General features: G+C 45.7%; 1 protein-coding gene across 12 annotated transcripts in view; it reads right to left on the bottom strand.

The window, feature by feature from the left end:
- Window positions 1-15,894, bottom strand: part of TEAD1 (TEA domain transcription factor 1) — a 260,721-nt gene that overhangs the window by 65,475 nt on the left and 179,352 nt on the right. For 9 of the 12 annotated variants that reach the window (XM_027578584.2, XM_035722750.1, XM_035722751.1 and 6 more), the window contains 3 exons: window positions 9,067-9,131; window positions 6,637-6,699; window positions 6,485-6,547 (listed from right to left, as the gene is read on the bottom strand). In XM_027578584.2, the coding sequence (XP_027434385.1) occupies window positions 6,485-6,547; window positions 6,637-6,699; window positions 9,067-9,131 (191 nt within the window). The remainder of the gene's footprint in view (window positions 1-6,484; window positions 6,548-6,636; window positions 6,700-9,066; window positions 9,132-15,894) is intronic. The other 3 variants (XM_027578588.2, XM_035722749.1, XM_027578589.2) reach the window with 2 other exon arrangements.

Below are 15,894 nucleotides of genomic sequence, written 5' to 3'. Positions count from 1 at the left end.
AGACTCAGCGGGAAAGTCTAAGCAGGAACTCTGAGTAGCACAGAAAGACTGCTTCCTGCGTGGACAACACTTCTGCATTTGTTCTACGGGCTGGGATAATAAATCCCTGGAGCTTAAAAAAAAAAAAAAATAGTTCATGGCCTCTCGGTCAACTAATGGTGAGTGAAATAATTCAAAGGAGGGAACAATTTCTGGAGGGGCAGCCTGGTGTTCAGACCTACCACACACTGCCTTCTCAGACAGGACGCTGTTCCTCAATGCTCGGCCGGAGGCGGCAGGGGAATGAGGGGGGACGAACCTGCTATGGGGGATGTCACTGCAGATGCAGCTGGTGACGCGGGCTCCCAGGGAGAAAAGTCTGCCTCCTTGGAACTGCCAAATGCACGTTCCACAGACCCAGAGGTCACGGGAACGCTAGGTACCTACAAGGCTGTTATCTTCTACCTTAGAACTAGAACCGGGCCCAGTTACGAAGCCACCGAAGACCGACCTCGTGCCTGGAGAGCAGTGGGCCACAGGGATTTTGTCTGGGCAGGGACCACAACATAGCATGCCCATCGTTGAGAAAGGATTCCTCAAAGCTAAGCTCTATTTTAGATCAGCAGTTAGCACTCTGATTTGTCCCGTAAGGCACTTTAGTCAAGAAGATTAAAACAAAAAACTGTGTTTAATGTCCAAATTTCTGGCACACTGGCCACCAATGCCTTGTATTTCCTTATCCATCTTAGGAGGCACCTGAAACTCAACTGCACTCACCGCGCCTACCTCCTCGCCCCTTCCTGCTGCTGTCCCAGTTTCTCTGCTCCTGGTTCTTCAGCTCCTTACATCACTCCCCGGCCACTTCAACTGTTCCCTCCATCTGCTCGCCCCTGGCATCCCTCCCTTATGGTTACAGTCTGTGTCCAAGGTCATCCCAAATTGTTGGTCAAATCTATCTTGGCTTAGGCTGCTGTATGTTAAAGAGTCTCATGTTGGTGGCAATGGCTTTAGCACAAATTCAGAGTAAATGATGGATAAAAACCTAGATTCATTTTAGGACAAGGGCAAAAGGAGAAAATAGTCTTCACTAGATTTGTTTTCTTAGGGAAATAAATGGTAAGGAAAGATACTGTTGGTGGGAGTGGGGAAAAGAGGGAGATTGAGATTGGCTGGGAAAGGAGGTTGGGGAGAGGAAATTAGAAAAAGTTAAGAATAATGTTTTGCCATTTGATGCATTCCACTGGAAAAAAAATTAAAGGAAATACTTCCTAATGAAAATGATCATTTCTGGTTGGTACGAATATAAATATTTAATAGTAATTCTCTGCACTTTCTAACTTAATTATATTTAAAATTTAGCAACCCAAATTCATAGTTAATTTTGATGCACACCCTCAGTGAACTGCCATTACTTTAAGAGAACCCAACCTTCAAAAACCTAGTTCAATGCTGCTACTGAAAAGTTTTGGTGTACACTTTTCAGACTTAGTAAGGACTGGAGTTTTAAACATAATCTACTCTTTAAGGAAGAGTTCACAGCAGTCAGAGTGGACTGGAACGGGAACCAGCCGCAGACGGCGGGGAGCGCTGCTGTGAACCACAGAGATGGGCCCCAGGGGGATGTGGCTGCCTGGTCCAAGCCCTCACCTCTCTCTCTCTCTCTCAGACTACAGCAGCCCCTGAAGTAGGCCCCCTGCCTCCAGCTCTGCCTCCCTCCTGGCCATTCCTCTGAAAACAACAGGAGAGACCACTGTCTTCCAAAGCTTACATGTGAGTGCTCCCCACAGTTTCCCCATGGCCCAGAGGTGACCCTCACTCTCCCACAGATGATCTGGGACCTTCCTGTTGGGCTCCTCCAGACTCATTCCCATCTCGTGCCTCCAAGTAATGGTGTTCTTTGTGATTCCCCAAACACCCCCATATCTCAGGGGAAACTGTCTGCCTTCCTCAATGCCCAGTTCTAATGGCACCTCCTCCAATGAGGCTTTCCTTAATTCTCCCACACTCAAAACCGCCCACTCTTTTCACCACTCTGTTCCACTGCAGACTCCCCTAACTGCGGGGCAATCTACTGGAAATCTAGTATTTCCCCAAATGTGGCCAAAAACAACAGAAAAGTTTAGTGGTCCTCAAGAAAAGAGACTCTGCTTATTTGACTCTCTATGCCCAGCATCTACTTGAGGGTCTAGAACACAATGGATACTCAATGAAAAGTCTGCTGGACTGAATTAATCATTTCTGTGCTTTATAAAGTTCAAATCTTTGTGGAAATCTTAAACTTCCCCCAAAACAAATTTTGTTACAAAGGTTAAAATTAGGGGCACCTGGGTGGCACAGCTGGTTAAGTGTCTGCCTTCAGCCCAGGTCACGGTCTCAGGGTCCTGGGATCGAGTCCCACATCGGGCTCCCTGCTCAGTGAGGAGCCTGCTTCTCCCTCTCCCTCTGTGTGCTCTCTCTCTCCCTCTCTCTCTCTCAAATAAAATCTTAAAAAAAAAAAAAAAAGTTAAAATTAAAGCCCACACATTTTGGGGCGATCTGGCTCACAAACAAGCACTCTGAGAACCACTTCTGCAATTAGCAGAAGCATAAAGCTGACTTTGGAACTTATTTTAACAGATTTTCAAGAGCTTGACTTTCGTAGCTAGGATGATTCCTCAACTGTGACATGAGAATGACCACTGTCTTCGTGACTCTGTTTGCTTCAGAGGAATATGGCGGAGCACGACACAGAGCACATGCTGTCCTGAAAAGGCTGCAGGGACAGCTGAGGAAGTTACCTCCTTCTCCCTTGGCCTAAAGCAGGGGGGTTTTCACACCTTATTCAGTGGAACAGCCAAAGAGGCCATTGCTAAGGACAAAAGAGCACGAGCTTCAATTAAATCAGCGTTTACTCATTTAGGGGTGTCTGGGTGGCGCAGTGGGTTAGATGTCTGACTCTTGGTTTTGGCTCAGGTCCTGATCTCAGGGTGGTGTGATCGAGCCCTGTGCCAGGCTCCGCGTTCAGCTGGGAATCGGCTTCAGATTTCTCTCTCCCTCTCCCCTTGCTGCTCCTGCTCTACCAAATAAATAAATCTTAAAAAAAAAAAAAAAAAAAGAACAGCATTTACTCATTTATATATTAAATGTTTTGACTAAGATTTCAATCTGAAAAATGAGTTTGTGGCTTAAAACAGGCTGGAAAGCGACCAGCCTCAAGAATTCTAGCACACCCTTCCCCAGGAAGGAGGGAGCGTTACAGGCAACAGGGCTCATAGGGAAGCCACACCTAGCACAGGTGAGCAAACTACTTTTTCCAACTCTGAGGGAGGACAGAAGGACGAAGCTTGGCTTCATTCTTCAAAGGAGGGCTACAGGCCTTTATCCACCCCCAGAGAATACAAATCCTTGACTTGTAAACATTATGGAAAAGTGCCCAGCAACGGGCTAAGGCCGGCAGGCAGGCACAGGTCCTGAAGTGGCCAGTGGACAGCCACCTTCCTTCCAGGAGGCCTTGCTACATCTTCTCAGGCAGGGCACAACATCTCTGTTAAGTCTGGATACTTCCTGCCACCCCCTCCCCCCCACCCAGAAGCTATCCTTGTCTGCTGGGATGACTTCAACCTTCTGTAGCGGCTTTATCTCGTTAGTTCATGTGGGAGGCCAAGACGATGTGGCTATCAGCCTGACCCCACAACGAACTCAGCCAGGAGGCTCATCCCTGCCTCCCACAAATGTGCTGTTGTTAGACTCCAGAGCTGAACGGCAGAGCACGGAGAAACCGGTGAGATCGACCTCTCCTACGAGACCACTTCCCGGTGATGGCTGGTTAGGAAGGTTAAGGAAGGCATCGCTAACGTCAAGTGCCCATGGGAGGCAAAGGCGGCAACATCTCTGCAGGTAGGTGACAGCCAGTCTCGTGCTCCTGGACTGTCCTAATGTCCTCTGAGTGGTGGGTGACACAGCAGCTCTGTGGCTAGGACCTCATGGCCCCAAGTTACGGACGATCACCACAGGGTCAGTCACACATGAAGCCCACACGTGGACCAAGGGCTCGGTGTTAAAAATTCACCTTGCTTCTAAAATGTGGGCGCTGAGGAAAGGGTCGGTAGCAAGAGCTGCACGCCCAGCTACAAGGGATGTGAGGGGTGACCCGAGGTGTGCCGGTGTGAGGCCTGCTGCTTGAAAACCTTCTCCCACCTCCACTGGATGCAACCCCACCTGAGAGAGCAGTGGTTTAAGATTCAGAAAGATCTGAGTTCAAATCCTGACAGTGACGTGTGCTAGGCTTGGGGGCTCTGGGCACATCCATTAAACTCCTGGAGCCCTGGTTTCCTCACTGTTATTCCCCAAACTCTGAATAATGGAACTTACTTGGCAGTGAGCTCAATGGAAAGAACCTCCAAGAGGCCTGCAGCACACTAACTCCTGTCTCTGCATCCCCATCACCAGGCAGCGTGTCCTGGGATTCCCTCCACGTTTGCTCTTGGCTCTTTCCGCTAACACTTATCCCACGGTGCCCTATAGTTCCCATTCCCATCTCCACGGCCAGCTCTGTGAATAGGGGGTTGACTGCTTAAATGCCCACCATGATGAACACCATGCCCAGAGCGCTCAAATGGTATTAGCTGATGGGAAGAACAAAGGCCTCCCTTCTTCCAAGAATAATGTGGCAGGGAGGAAGGCAAGTAACTGCAAGAAGATGGAGGTGGTTCTTGGGGCTGAGCCGGTTGCTACCCTATTGCCTCTGTTTCCGCCTCCTTAGGTCAGCTCCCAAGGCGAGTGGGCCACGGCTGAAAGGAGGGGGGACGTCACCTTTTCGTATTTTGTAAGAACAAACATGAATACAACCGTGTGTTTGTGTGTACATGTATGTATAAAGTAATGGTAAACTGTTTCCAACGAGGAAGACTCTTCAAATTCCCAAATGAGAAAAAGAGCACTTCCTGCATCCCATGGGGAATCCCTTCTGGACAGGAGAGCTTTATTCACCATGCACAGGGATTCTGGTCCAGGGCTGTGTGCCCCGGTGAGATGGTAGGAACCACACGGATGGTACAGAAATAAGAGCAATTCATAACATCGCAGATGGAAACACACAACTGATGTCTGTAAACTTCTTTTGTACATCATTAATTCGTTAGCGCAGAGAAACCAGAAACAGAGTCAGAACTTGAGCAAACACTGGGGTAGTTACATCCGCATAGAGAGGACGGCACCTTTGGTTAAAAAGCAGGATCTATGAAGTTATCTTAGTCCTCCAACTGCTCAGCCCGTGCAGCTAAAAGCCAGCCACCATCAGCCACACGTGCGAGCGAGCCAGCATGCTGCCCACTGCAGAGGGCCACCAAATGCTCCTTCCTGGGCACTAGTCCTGTTCCACAGCCAGCCTTGTTTGCGTTAAAAAAAAAAAAAAAAAAAAAAAGTTGGAGGCCTTTGGGTAGGATCCCAGTGTTCACCATTCAGTGCTGTGAAATCACACTTTGTTCTTTAGGTTTAGTACAAAAACAAATTTAATGAATGTATGGAAAAAATCGTAACAGAACAACAACAAAAAAGGCAGGTGGGAAAGGCAACAATATGGGCTCCAAACTCATTTTTACTATAAAGCAAAGCTCTTCTGGGCAAACTATAATCCCTCTGCATTTCTAAAATCGGGCATTATGGGAAAAAAAAAGTCATGTATGTTTTACTGCAAATTTTGGAAGGGGAGAAAATAAGGAGAACTTGCATTTAAAAACTGTCAGTGCCTCCATTTTTGCTGTGAAATATATTTTCAGAGACTGGAAAATGAGACACCTGTAAAGAACAATTAAAGTAAACTCACGTATAAATGGAATCGCAAACATGGATTTGATTAAGAGCTTTCCCATCTCTATGATCTTTTTTTTAAGGCCTCACTTCAAATTTCTTTTTTTAATAACAGAGCTGTACACTTAAAAAACAATATTGAGCAATGTGGAAGAAATCTGGCAGAAAATACTCTCTGTGCTTACAGAACACACTTTTCGAAAAATTAAGTGAAAAAGACGTGTTTTTCATAAGTATTCTTTAAAATACATAAAAAGCGTAAAACAACTTCTAAATATTCTTTTAAAGTAATTTCATGATAACTACTCTGGAAGTGATTCTTATTTTATTTTATTTATTTACTATTTCTACACTTACTTTGTGTCTCTGGACTGTTTTTCCCCTCTCCTAGCCCAGGGCTGTTTGGTGGACGTTTGAAGGTTAAAAAAAAATCATGTTTCTGTGCTGAAAAGTTATCAAGACCAGCTCTCTGCTGCATTTGCATTGTTATTAGGGACACACACACACATACACACACACACACACACACACACACACATCTGAGCTTAATGTGAGGCTAGTACAGAAAGAGAGATTAGACACAAAGAAATGTAAACAGCTCTCACATGCGAGGAAACTAGGTTACGAGAATCCCAGCACCAGGCATTCACCAGTCACCATGGAAAACAGGAAGTGAGATGCATAGCAACCACAAGCCAAAAAGCAGGAAAGCGCATACCTTTAGCTTGGAATGAAAATCACGAGATTTCCTTCTGGCAAGAACCTGAATGTGACTAGACACCTGCAGGGTAGGGGAAGGGAGGAAAACAAAGGAAAAGCCTGTAACCATGGAGATGAAAAGCCCCCTACAACTGGGCAAGCCAGACGTACCTTAATGGCGGCTTGAATTTCTCGAACTTTCTTTCTTGCTAAGACCTGTATATGACTAGACACCTACATTGTTCGGGTTTATGAGGGGAAACAAAACAAAACAAAACAAAACAAAAAAAGGAAATCAAATATAAAATCGCTACTCCTTGGGAGGGTTTTGGGGTGGGGGGTGGGGGGGAGGTTATTTGCATCTCAACAAAGCTCTGCAGTTAGGAATACACAGTCCCAGCCAGACACCAAGCCCCCAGCGCTGCTCTAAGCTTTTCAGACTGGGTCATCACTGCAGTGACTTGATTCAGGATGAAAGTTAGGCTGCTCTTAGTTTTCTCATCAGGGAGAAATCACGGGCACGGGATGAGAGGGAGAGAGTGGGGTTGTTTTCTTTCTGAAATTTAAAAGGTGGGGCTAGAGGTAAATGAAAATATTTATAGCTTCTCAGTATCAGGAGGGAAAATCCCTTCTTCTCAATTTAGAAGAGACTATCCATAAATTAGCACATTCTGCAGAATCAAAAAGCTGAAGCCGTCGGTTATATTCTGATCTCATTAAGAGCTCTGGATTCTGTAGCAAATGTTAAAATAATACTGACATGTAAATTAGATCTCAAAGAGAAATGGAAAGACCCAGTTAGCAGAGCAATTTTTTTTTTTTGCCCTTATAAATATCTTTAATCCTTCCACTCTTTTGGATACTGACTGGGTGCCAAGTGGATTTGCATATTATTACAAAGCGAAAAGTGTGAATACAGCCAGCCAGCCATCCTGTTAAAAATCTGGGTTGAAAACCACACGATTTGCTGAACAACAAATTCACATTGGAGAGGTATCACCAACTGCTGCCTAAAAACATCCCCAGGATGCCGGGGTGTGGAAAGCCAGCCAAGCCCAGCTTCTGAAACACAATGATTCCACTGGGTAAACAAATTTGCATCTCTTTCAGCGGGACTTGGTTAAATTTAGAAGAGTCCCCCAGTGAAGGGGTTGGGCACATGACCAGAGCTCCTAGACCAGCACACAGCTCAGGTCCAGGGCTTTCAGCATGTTGGGAATCAGATCTGTCTGTTTCAGAAATTTAGAACCTTCCATTTAAAAGTTCAGCGACTCAGACTGAGAGGTGGTTATTTCATTTCAAATACTGACTCTAAAAACAGGATTTAGGGTAATAAAAGATCCTTTTATCTTTGAGTTTCAATGATTAATTTTTTTTTCCAATTTGCCTTCTTTTTTTTTTTTAAAGTACGGAGAAGCAGGAACTCCCCCATCCTCTTCACCCCTCCATCCGGCTCCTGGTTTTACTTGTTCTCACCCGAGTTTTGTTCTAAGGTGATTCTCTGACTTGCAGAGGGCCACTGTCCACTGCTGGGGGGGGGGGGGGGACATCCACTGAACAGACAATGCCCCGCCTCTGCGTACTGGCAGGAGGCCATGGCCCTCTGTGCTGACTCAGCAGCCAGGCTCCTGGCGGGGGCACATGTAAGCATTCCTGGGGAAAAGCTCTCCCCGCCATAAACACTCATGAAAACAACTCATCACGGAGCAGAGAACTGGAATCTGCTGCTCACACTTAAAGAGACCACAGTTGAGCTCGCCTTTCGGTATGATGATAGTTTTTTAAAAATCCATGCCAGATAGATCTGCATAGGTCAACATTAAAAAATAATTTTGTTCTGTTAACAACTCACCCACGAGGTTGATTTGATTCCCCCCCTCCCGCTTTTCCTTTCTTTCTTTTTCTGTTTTTTGTTAAACATGAATTTCTCATCCCTTCCAGTTCTGAACTGGGTCAGGGGTTTGGGCTGCTTTGCATCAGAAGGAACAAGGAGAGCCAGAGCCCTGACAAAGGGCAGAGCAAAATTCCTAACACTGCTCTGCACAAACGTATTTAAGTTGTAACTTCATTTCCGTCACGGCAGCTACTGACAAAAAGCCGTAGCTGAAGGAGCAACCATTCCCTGGACGCACACCATTCAGTATTATGTTCAGGCCAAGACTCACGGCTGCTGGGGTTACTGTTTCATCGAAATGATGACTCATGGGTAATGGTTCCAGGATTTTACAATGCGCAAAATCTCCAAGTTTCACGACTTCTGGGCGTATTTGCACCTGCAGCTTTTGCAGTGTTTACAGATGCGCAGTTTGGGAAAGAACTAGAGGTATTAAAATATGGTACAGGAGCAGTGCTTACACTGTCCTTCGTGGTGATGCTTTCCCAGCTGGGTATGAAAAGGACTCCGTAGACCACACAGCGAGGGGTCACTGAAATGATGAACAGTGAAAACTGAGCCAATTGAAAATACCTACAACACTGATGTCCTTACAGGGAACTCAAATTGGGGGCTCCTAGGAGCCAAAGCACAGACAGCCACTGCAGCCAAAATGCCTCGTTGGGGCCATTCGCTGACATGCACAGTGTCCAGGCCGGTCAGTTTACCTGTTTTCTGGTCCTCGTCTTGCCTGTCCTGAGTTTGATGTATCTGGCTATCAATTCATTCCTACCTGAAAGAAAAAAGAATTTACAGTAAGATGGGTTACCTTAAAAAACACACACAAAAACAAACAAAAAACCCAAAAAACAGCCTCTGAAAGCCAAGAATTTTGAATCAAGACTTTTTAAGCTGGAGCTGTACACTCACTAATGCTAGAAAAATAAAACAGTACAATTGTTTGCAATAATATTTACTAGAGGAAATTTAGCATGAAGGGCATTTAATGACGAACTATGATTAACAACTGAGGATGGAAATGTGCCTTCTTGTTTCTTTACATGCTCGCACCTAACATGTATGAGCAACAAACACAGGATGCGCAGCGGGAATCCACAAACTCATTTCTGTTCCCATCTAAGTTTTCATGCCCGCCCCCCCTCACCCAGGCTTCTAGCTAACTCCACTTAGAGTCAGTATGGCCACTGCAGAATGAACTGCTCCTACCATGAGACGGAGATTAACAGTATGAAAGCAGACATTCCCTACAGGTAGTCACTGTGCTAGGAACTAACTCTACGTAAGATCATGTTCATGAAAAAGAAAAAAAAAATGACTTAACCTCCTCAAAACTTTATAACCTGTAAGGGAAAGAAAATGACTACAAGTATACACAAACATATACCTCCGTGCCCCAGCCTACCAGGAGACTGAGAGGTCTCAAACAGATCATCTAACTTCGAAGATGGGAATCTGATGGGAAAAGGTGTCCCTGGAGCTAAGTGGGGTATGTATCACTACGACTACACTAATAAGAACCCACTCGTGCAGTTACCTACGATCATTAACTGCAAAGCTCACTGTAGGGTTTGTTTGTGCTGTCTTACTTCCCAGAAAAGGCTGCATACCTGAAGATGGCAAGAGTTTTGTCCTTCACCCCAAAGCCTCCCCAATACCCAGCACACTGCTGGGCACGTGGAAAGAACCAATGAGGAAAAAAAAAAGCCTCTGGTGAAAGATAGGGACCAACCCCCACCACCCCCCACCCCCCACCCCCGACCTACCCTAGAAGAGTAAAGAACTGTCCGCACGAATGATGACCAACCCAAGAGCGTGGAAATCTTGTCGGAGGGTTCTAAAGGCTCCCTCAGCACTGCCCAGATGGTTCCTGTCATTATGGCTCTGTCCGTGGCCTGCCTGTGTTAGGACCACGCAGGACAGGGTCACCACTGGAAGGCGGAGGAATCATGAATCCTGGGGCTGGGAAGTTCTTCCGGGTCATGTGCTCCCACCAGTAGAAGCCTCAATTCTTAGAAGCCTAACCAAGTACTTCTAGATTTAAGGAGGCAGTCCATCTTACCTTAAAACATATTTAAGGGGGAAGAAAAGACCCTTCTTATTTGGGGCTTCTTATAACTTTTATCCCCAGATTCTCCTTGTTCCTCTTAACAAGAACAGGGCTATGCACATGACTGACTTTCAGATACTAATGACAGCTTTCAGTTCCTCCTGGAGTTGTACCCAGGCCAAACCTCTTCTGTTCCTCTGTTACCTGTGACAGCTTTGGAACACTACCATATCCATCCAGGGACCATCCTTTGTCTCGTTTCCTTTCATAGCCTGGAGCCCAGAACTACAGTGGTGCTCCTCCTATGACAAGTCCACAGCAGAAGTCTATCACCTCCCTCATCCTAAACACTCTACCTCTGTTAATGCAGCCTAACGCTGCATTTGATTTTGGGGAACCACAATAAACTGTCAAATTTATGTCATTTGAACTCCTAGAGGTCTTTTTCATGTAGATTACTCCTCAGATATATCCCTACCTCTTTACCCAGTCTTTTCACGCATAGTTGGGATTTTTCTGATCCAAATACAGAACCTTACATTTATTTCCAATTGCATTTCATCCCGTTAGGTTAAGCCTATCATTGCAGCCTGGCAGGATCCTCTCAGATCCTGATGCTTGTCTGAACTTACCCTTTCACCACAGGAAAAGGACCTCTAAATTCAGGTTAAAGAACTGCTTCTCTAAGCATTCTCTCTCAAACTTTTGAGAACTACCAATATCCCCTCTAGTGTCATTGGGGTCTACTTCTCTATCTCTCAGATGGTTGTACAGATTTTGCAATTTGTCTCAAAGGCGTGCTGACAGCAGAGTTCGGCCAGGAGTGCCTAATTACCAGAAGCCAGACCTAAATGACAATGTCTGCAGGAGAGCCAAGCATCCTCCAAACTCAGGGCCTCCCTGTGCGTCCTGTTCAGGGCTGTCTGAGTGGCCAGTATGAAATAAATCCGGGGTTCAGTATTATGTGCAATTTCATCCAAACCTTGTCCAGATAGCAAAAACGTCCCCCGGCCCCCTACTCTTTTTCCGTGAAAGGAGATGAAGTTGTGTGATGTGCGTGACACACAACCTCTAGAGCTGATTCCTTACGGCACTGGGTGGAATGGTGAGATCAACACCCAGGACAGCCACATCTGACTGTACACCACCTGGGGGTCCATGCAGATGACACCCCTTGGAATTAAACAGTGTCAACGCAAACTCTGATTAAAGCACGTCTGAAAATTATTACGTCTACAACAGGCCCTCACTGAACAGCTAACTCATGCGGAGCACTACGTCATAGCCACCATTTCACCGAAACTTGTCGTGACTCTTGTTTCCCGTTCTTAACGTAAGATCACCTTTCAGAACCCTGTGTTCTTTCTTCCCTACCATGTTTGAAGGCATGAAGGGTAATTAACTTGAGGTTTCTGTATTTCTTGCCTCCATAAGGAATACCGCTGATTCCAACTGTAAGTTCAAATTCAACTAACTCTGAGTATCTACCTGATCTGAACAGTGTTTGTTAATCACTTTATTTCATGTGAATTTTCTAATCACCGTGAGGGCAGCTCTGTATACAGAAACGCTATTTGGACTTACCTGGTTTTTAAAAGTGTGTGTGTGTATATGTACGTACGTACGTATGTATGTATGTATGTATGTATTTAACATTTTATTTATTTGAGAGAGAAAGAGAGTGAGCAAGAGAGAGAGAAATGCACATGAGCCAGGGGAGGAGCAGCTCCCGCTGAGCAGGGAGCCTGACATGGGACTCGATCCCAGGATGCTGGAATCACGACCTGAGCTTAAGGAAGCTGTTTAACCAACTCAGCCACCCAGGCACCCTTATTCATTTATTTAAAAAACAAATTTAATCACCCTAGTTCATCCTCAATTTATATATCCTATAATTTTTATAATCACTCTCTTGTTTTGGGGGTTTTATTTATTTATTTATTTAAAGATTGTATTTATTTGACAGAGAGAGATACAGCGAGAGAGGGAACACAAGCAGGGGAAGTGGGAGAGGGAGAAGCAGGTTTTCCTGCAAAGCAGGGAGCCCGATGCGGGGGCTTGATCCCAAGACCCTGGGATCATGACCTGAGCCAAAGGCAGATGCTTAACGACTGAGCCACCCAGGCGCCTCTTATAATTGCTTTCAAAGGGCCATTCAAATAATGTCTGGTCCTTTAAACATTTAAAATTCCATATTTAATTTAGAATATATTTAATTCTTTTAATTATTAGAACTGTTTGACCTAACTTCTAAAACCTTCCTTAAACAACTCTTAGAAACCCAATAAACTGGGGCGCCTGGGAGGCTCAGTCGTTGAGCGTCTGCCTTCGGCTCAGGTCGTGATCCCGGGGTCCTGGGATCGAGCCCTGCATCAGGCTCCCTGCTTGGTGGGAAGCCTGCTTCTCCCTCTCCCGCTCCCCCTGCTTGTGTTCCCTCTCTCGCTGTCTCTCTCTCTCTCTCTGTCAAATAAATAAATAAAATCTTTAAAAAAAAAAAAAGAAACCTAATAAATTATCTTAAATACTCTCATACTGCTTATGAATCTAGTAAGACTTCAACCCTCCCAAAAATCAAGTCTAAATCAATTACTTCACTGCACATTTTAATTTGGGGAAACAGGCTGGCTGACCTGTTGCATGGGCCAAATTATTTTAAATAATTACTTAAAAACATCAAATATGTGTAGAACCTCTAAGTCAAATATTAACACTGTGGCTTTGATTATTAAAATCTTCTATTTTTCAATTCTAAATCTTCCCAGAATTAAAATATGCCTATGGAAACAAGTATGACACTCCGAATGATTTAGGAGTATCTTTTTGGCACTTGGGGTTGTACGTATTTTGGGGAAATCAACTAGGTTCTGAATGGATTTTTGTCAGTGACCTTGACAGAACATCCTGAACAGGATTTATATGTATTTCTACAGCATGGCTCTCCAAATGGGGTGAATCCATATAGTCCAGAGCCCTGGATTTGAACTTTGGTTCAAATTCTGCACTAAAGTGCAGAATTCCTTTATCAAGGACTGGGAGCTTAGGGTACCAACAATCACTGATGTAACTTAACTGGCAGTTAGCCTTGGCTCCACAGAGCATAGTCTTGTTTTATAGGTATTAGAAATGTTAACCCTAATTTCTCTCACTCTCTCTTCTAAAACACATACACAGGGGGCGCCTGGGTGGCTCAGTTGGTTATGCGTCCGACTCTTGGTTTCGGCTCAGGTCATGATCTTGGGGTTGTGAGATTGAGCCCAGCATCTGTCTCTGTGCTCAGCACGGAGTTGGCTTGAGATTCTCTCTCCCTCTGCCCCTCCCCCACTAGTGCTCGCACTTTCTCCCTAAAATAAATAAATAAAATGTTTAAAAAATAAAACACACAAACACACACACACACACACACCGTGGTGCTTGATCCAGTAAACGTTACATTACAAACGTGACTTTCAACAAAGATAAGTGCAAAGTTATGCGTGACATTCCTAAACTAATCCTACTGTCAACTGGGGACCATCTCCTTTGTGCCTTACACTATGCCTGCCTGGTGCATCAGGGATAGAAAGAGAAGTCAGCCTGCCTGCCCACAGGGAGGGCACTGCCCAACATAATATCTAAAAAGAGCAAGCCAGCTCTCCAGGTCCTACTACGACTACTGCCACGAAAGAGGGCCTGATAACATGCACGTGTCCTCGGCCACAAGTAATTGAGAAAGTCTAGAAAGCCTTCTTCCCAAAAATACTAGAACATAATCTAGGCCTTGAAGGACCGATGGCATTTTCTCCAACATTTTATTATGAAAAATTTCAGACACACAGAAGTTTCTTTACAGAAAGAATTTCACAGTGCACACTACAGACCCTCCTCCTGGATCCCACCATTCACTTTGTCTATTACTTGCTTTGACACGTCCTTCCATTCCTCTACCCGTCCGCCAAGCTGTCTTATTTTATGGGTGCTGTTGCATTCCGTGTTGCGGTGGTGGTCACAGGCACGAGGACGGCCCTCCTAACACTTCAGTATGCATGTCACTAACTAAAGTGATCAGACGGATTTTGACAGGCAGAACAGAGGGGCATGGGTGGAAGGCCATTCCAGATGGAAGAGCTGCATTTCCTTACACATATAAGCAGGAATCTGGCATCTGCGGACCCGTAGGCTCCTGTGACCACTGCACACTTCCTTTCAGAGCCCACGAGTTTCCAGATTCTGTGGTCTGCATGCTGCACACATCAGCTCCTTCTTACTTCTCTATACGTACTTGGAATAGCTTATAGAGCTGAGTGGCAATGCCACGCTCCACCACTAAGCATCATTACACTACAGATTCTCTGTGGCATCAAATGTCCTTTAGAAACACACACCCTGTTCTTTCTGTGTGAGGCTCTGCAGCCGTGGCCGCCCTGGCTGTTCCCAGAGGCAGTAGGCAGCAGGAAAGACAGAGCCTGCCTTGCCACTTTTATACTGGGATCCTTCCCCAGGCACTGCAATCCCGCTTTTATCTCATCCTTCCCCTTTCTCTTCAAGAACACAGCACCGTTGAAAGTGAGCCATCGCGGCTTCTCCTGCATCCAGGGTCGCCGTGAAACCTCCCGCTAAAGGGGCGAAGGGGAGCGAGACACCAACGGAAAGGCGTGGAGTCTGCACTGGGCTTGCCTTGCCTAGCCAGAAGCCTGGTTAGCGTTGTTGTGGCCTGGGTGTGTGATGGGATGTGGCCTCAAGGTCATGTTTGAGGCACAGCAAATGCAGGGTCTGTGGCTAGAAATTGTAGCCCAGAGACGCTGGGCTTTCACAGTGTAAGAGCCATTTTGTAATTGAATGGAGGCAGGGAGCCACAAAGAAAGAAGTAACAAATGGAACCTCCTCTTCCTGGCTGCAGCCCAGTACAGAGGCAAACTCAGGCCAGGGGAGGGCTGAAGAGCCCAGGAGCAGGGCGGGGGCTCTAGCTGATGCACACCAGTCCTCCCTTGGCTGAGAGGGACACCTGAGGATGTCCCCCATCTTTTAACCATGTAAAGAATGAGAATCGGAAAGAAAACTAAAACTTCCCTTGATTGCTAGAACAAAGCTGCATCAAATAGGCACTGATGCTCTGGTTATAACCTTTAGTCTTCCACACACCCTCACCAACCCTAACTCAGCCCAATGGCCCTACTAGACTACCAGAAGCTTCCCTGGTAACACCTTGAGCTTTCTGAGCTTCATACCTGCACGCACAACTGCTCTCATGCCCCGTATTGCTCCAGTCCATTTCTGCACATCCGGATTCTGCCCACCTTTCAAATGCCTTGTCTTTCAGGAGCCTTCTAGATGGAAGAGGCCTCCTCTTTCCCTAAACATCTACAGCCTCTGACTTGGGCTGCTTTGCTGCTGGCTTATATCCTTCCTGCCTTATACTCTATCGTTTCAGTCCATGTTACGGCTCCAACCAGATGATGGAGTCGCTGAGAATAAGAACCAATGACATTCATGTTTTTTGTTTCCCTCTCCC

The sequence above is a fragment of the Zalophus californianus genome, chromosome 11 (assembly GCF_009762305.2).
Source record: "Zalophus californianus isolate mZalCal1 chromosome 11, mZalCal1.pri.v2, whole genome shotgun sequence".
Lineage (NCBI taxonomy): Eukaryota > Metazoa > Chordata > Mammalia > Carnivora > Otariidae > Zalophus > Zalophus californianus.
Note: the sequence above shows the minus strand (reverse complement) of the source record. Positions and strands in the feature narration are given on the sequence as shown.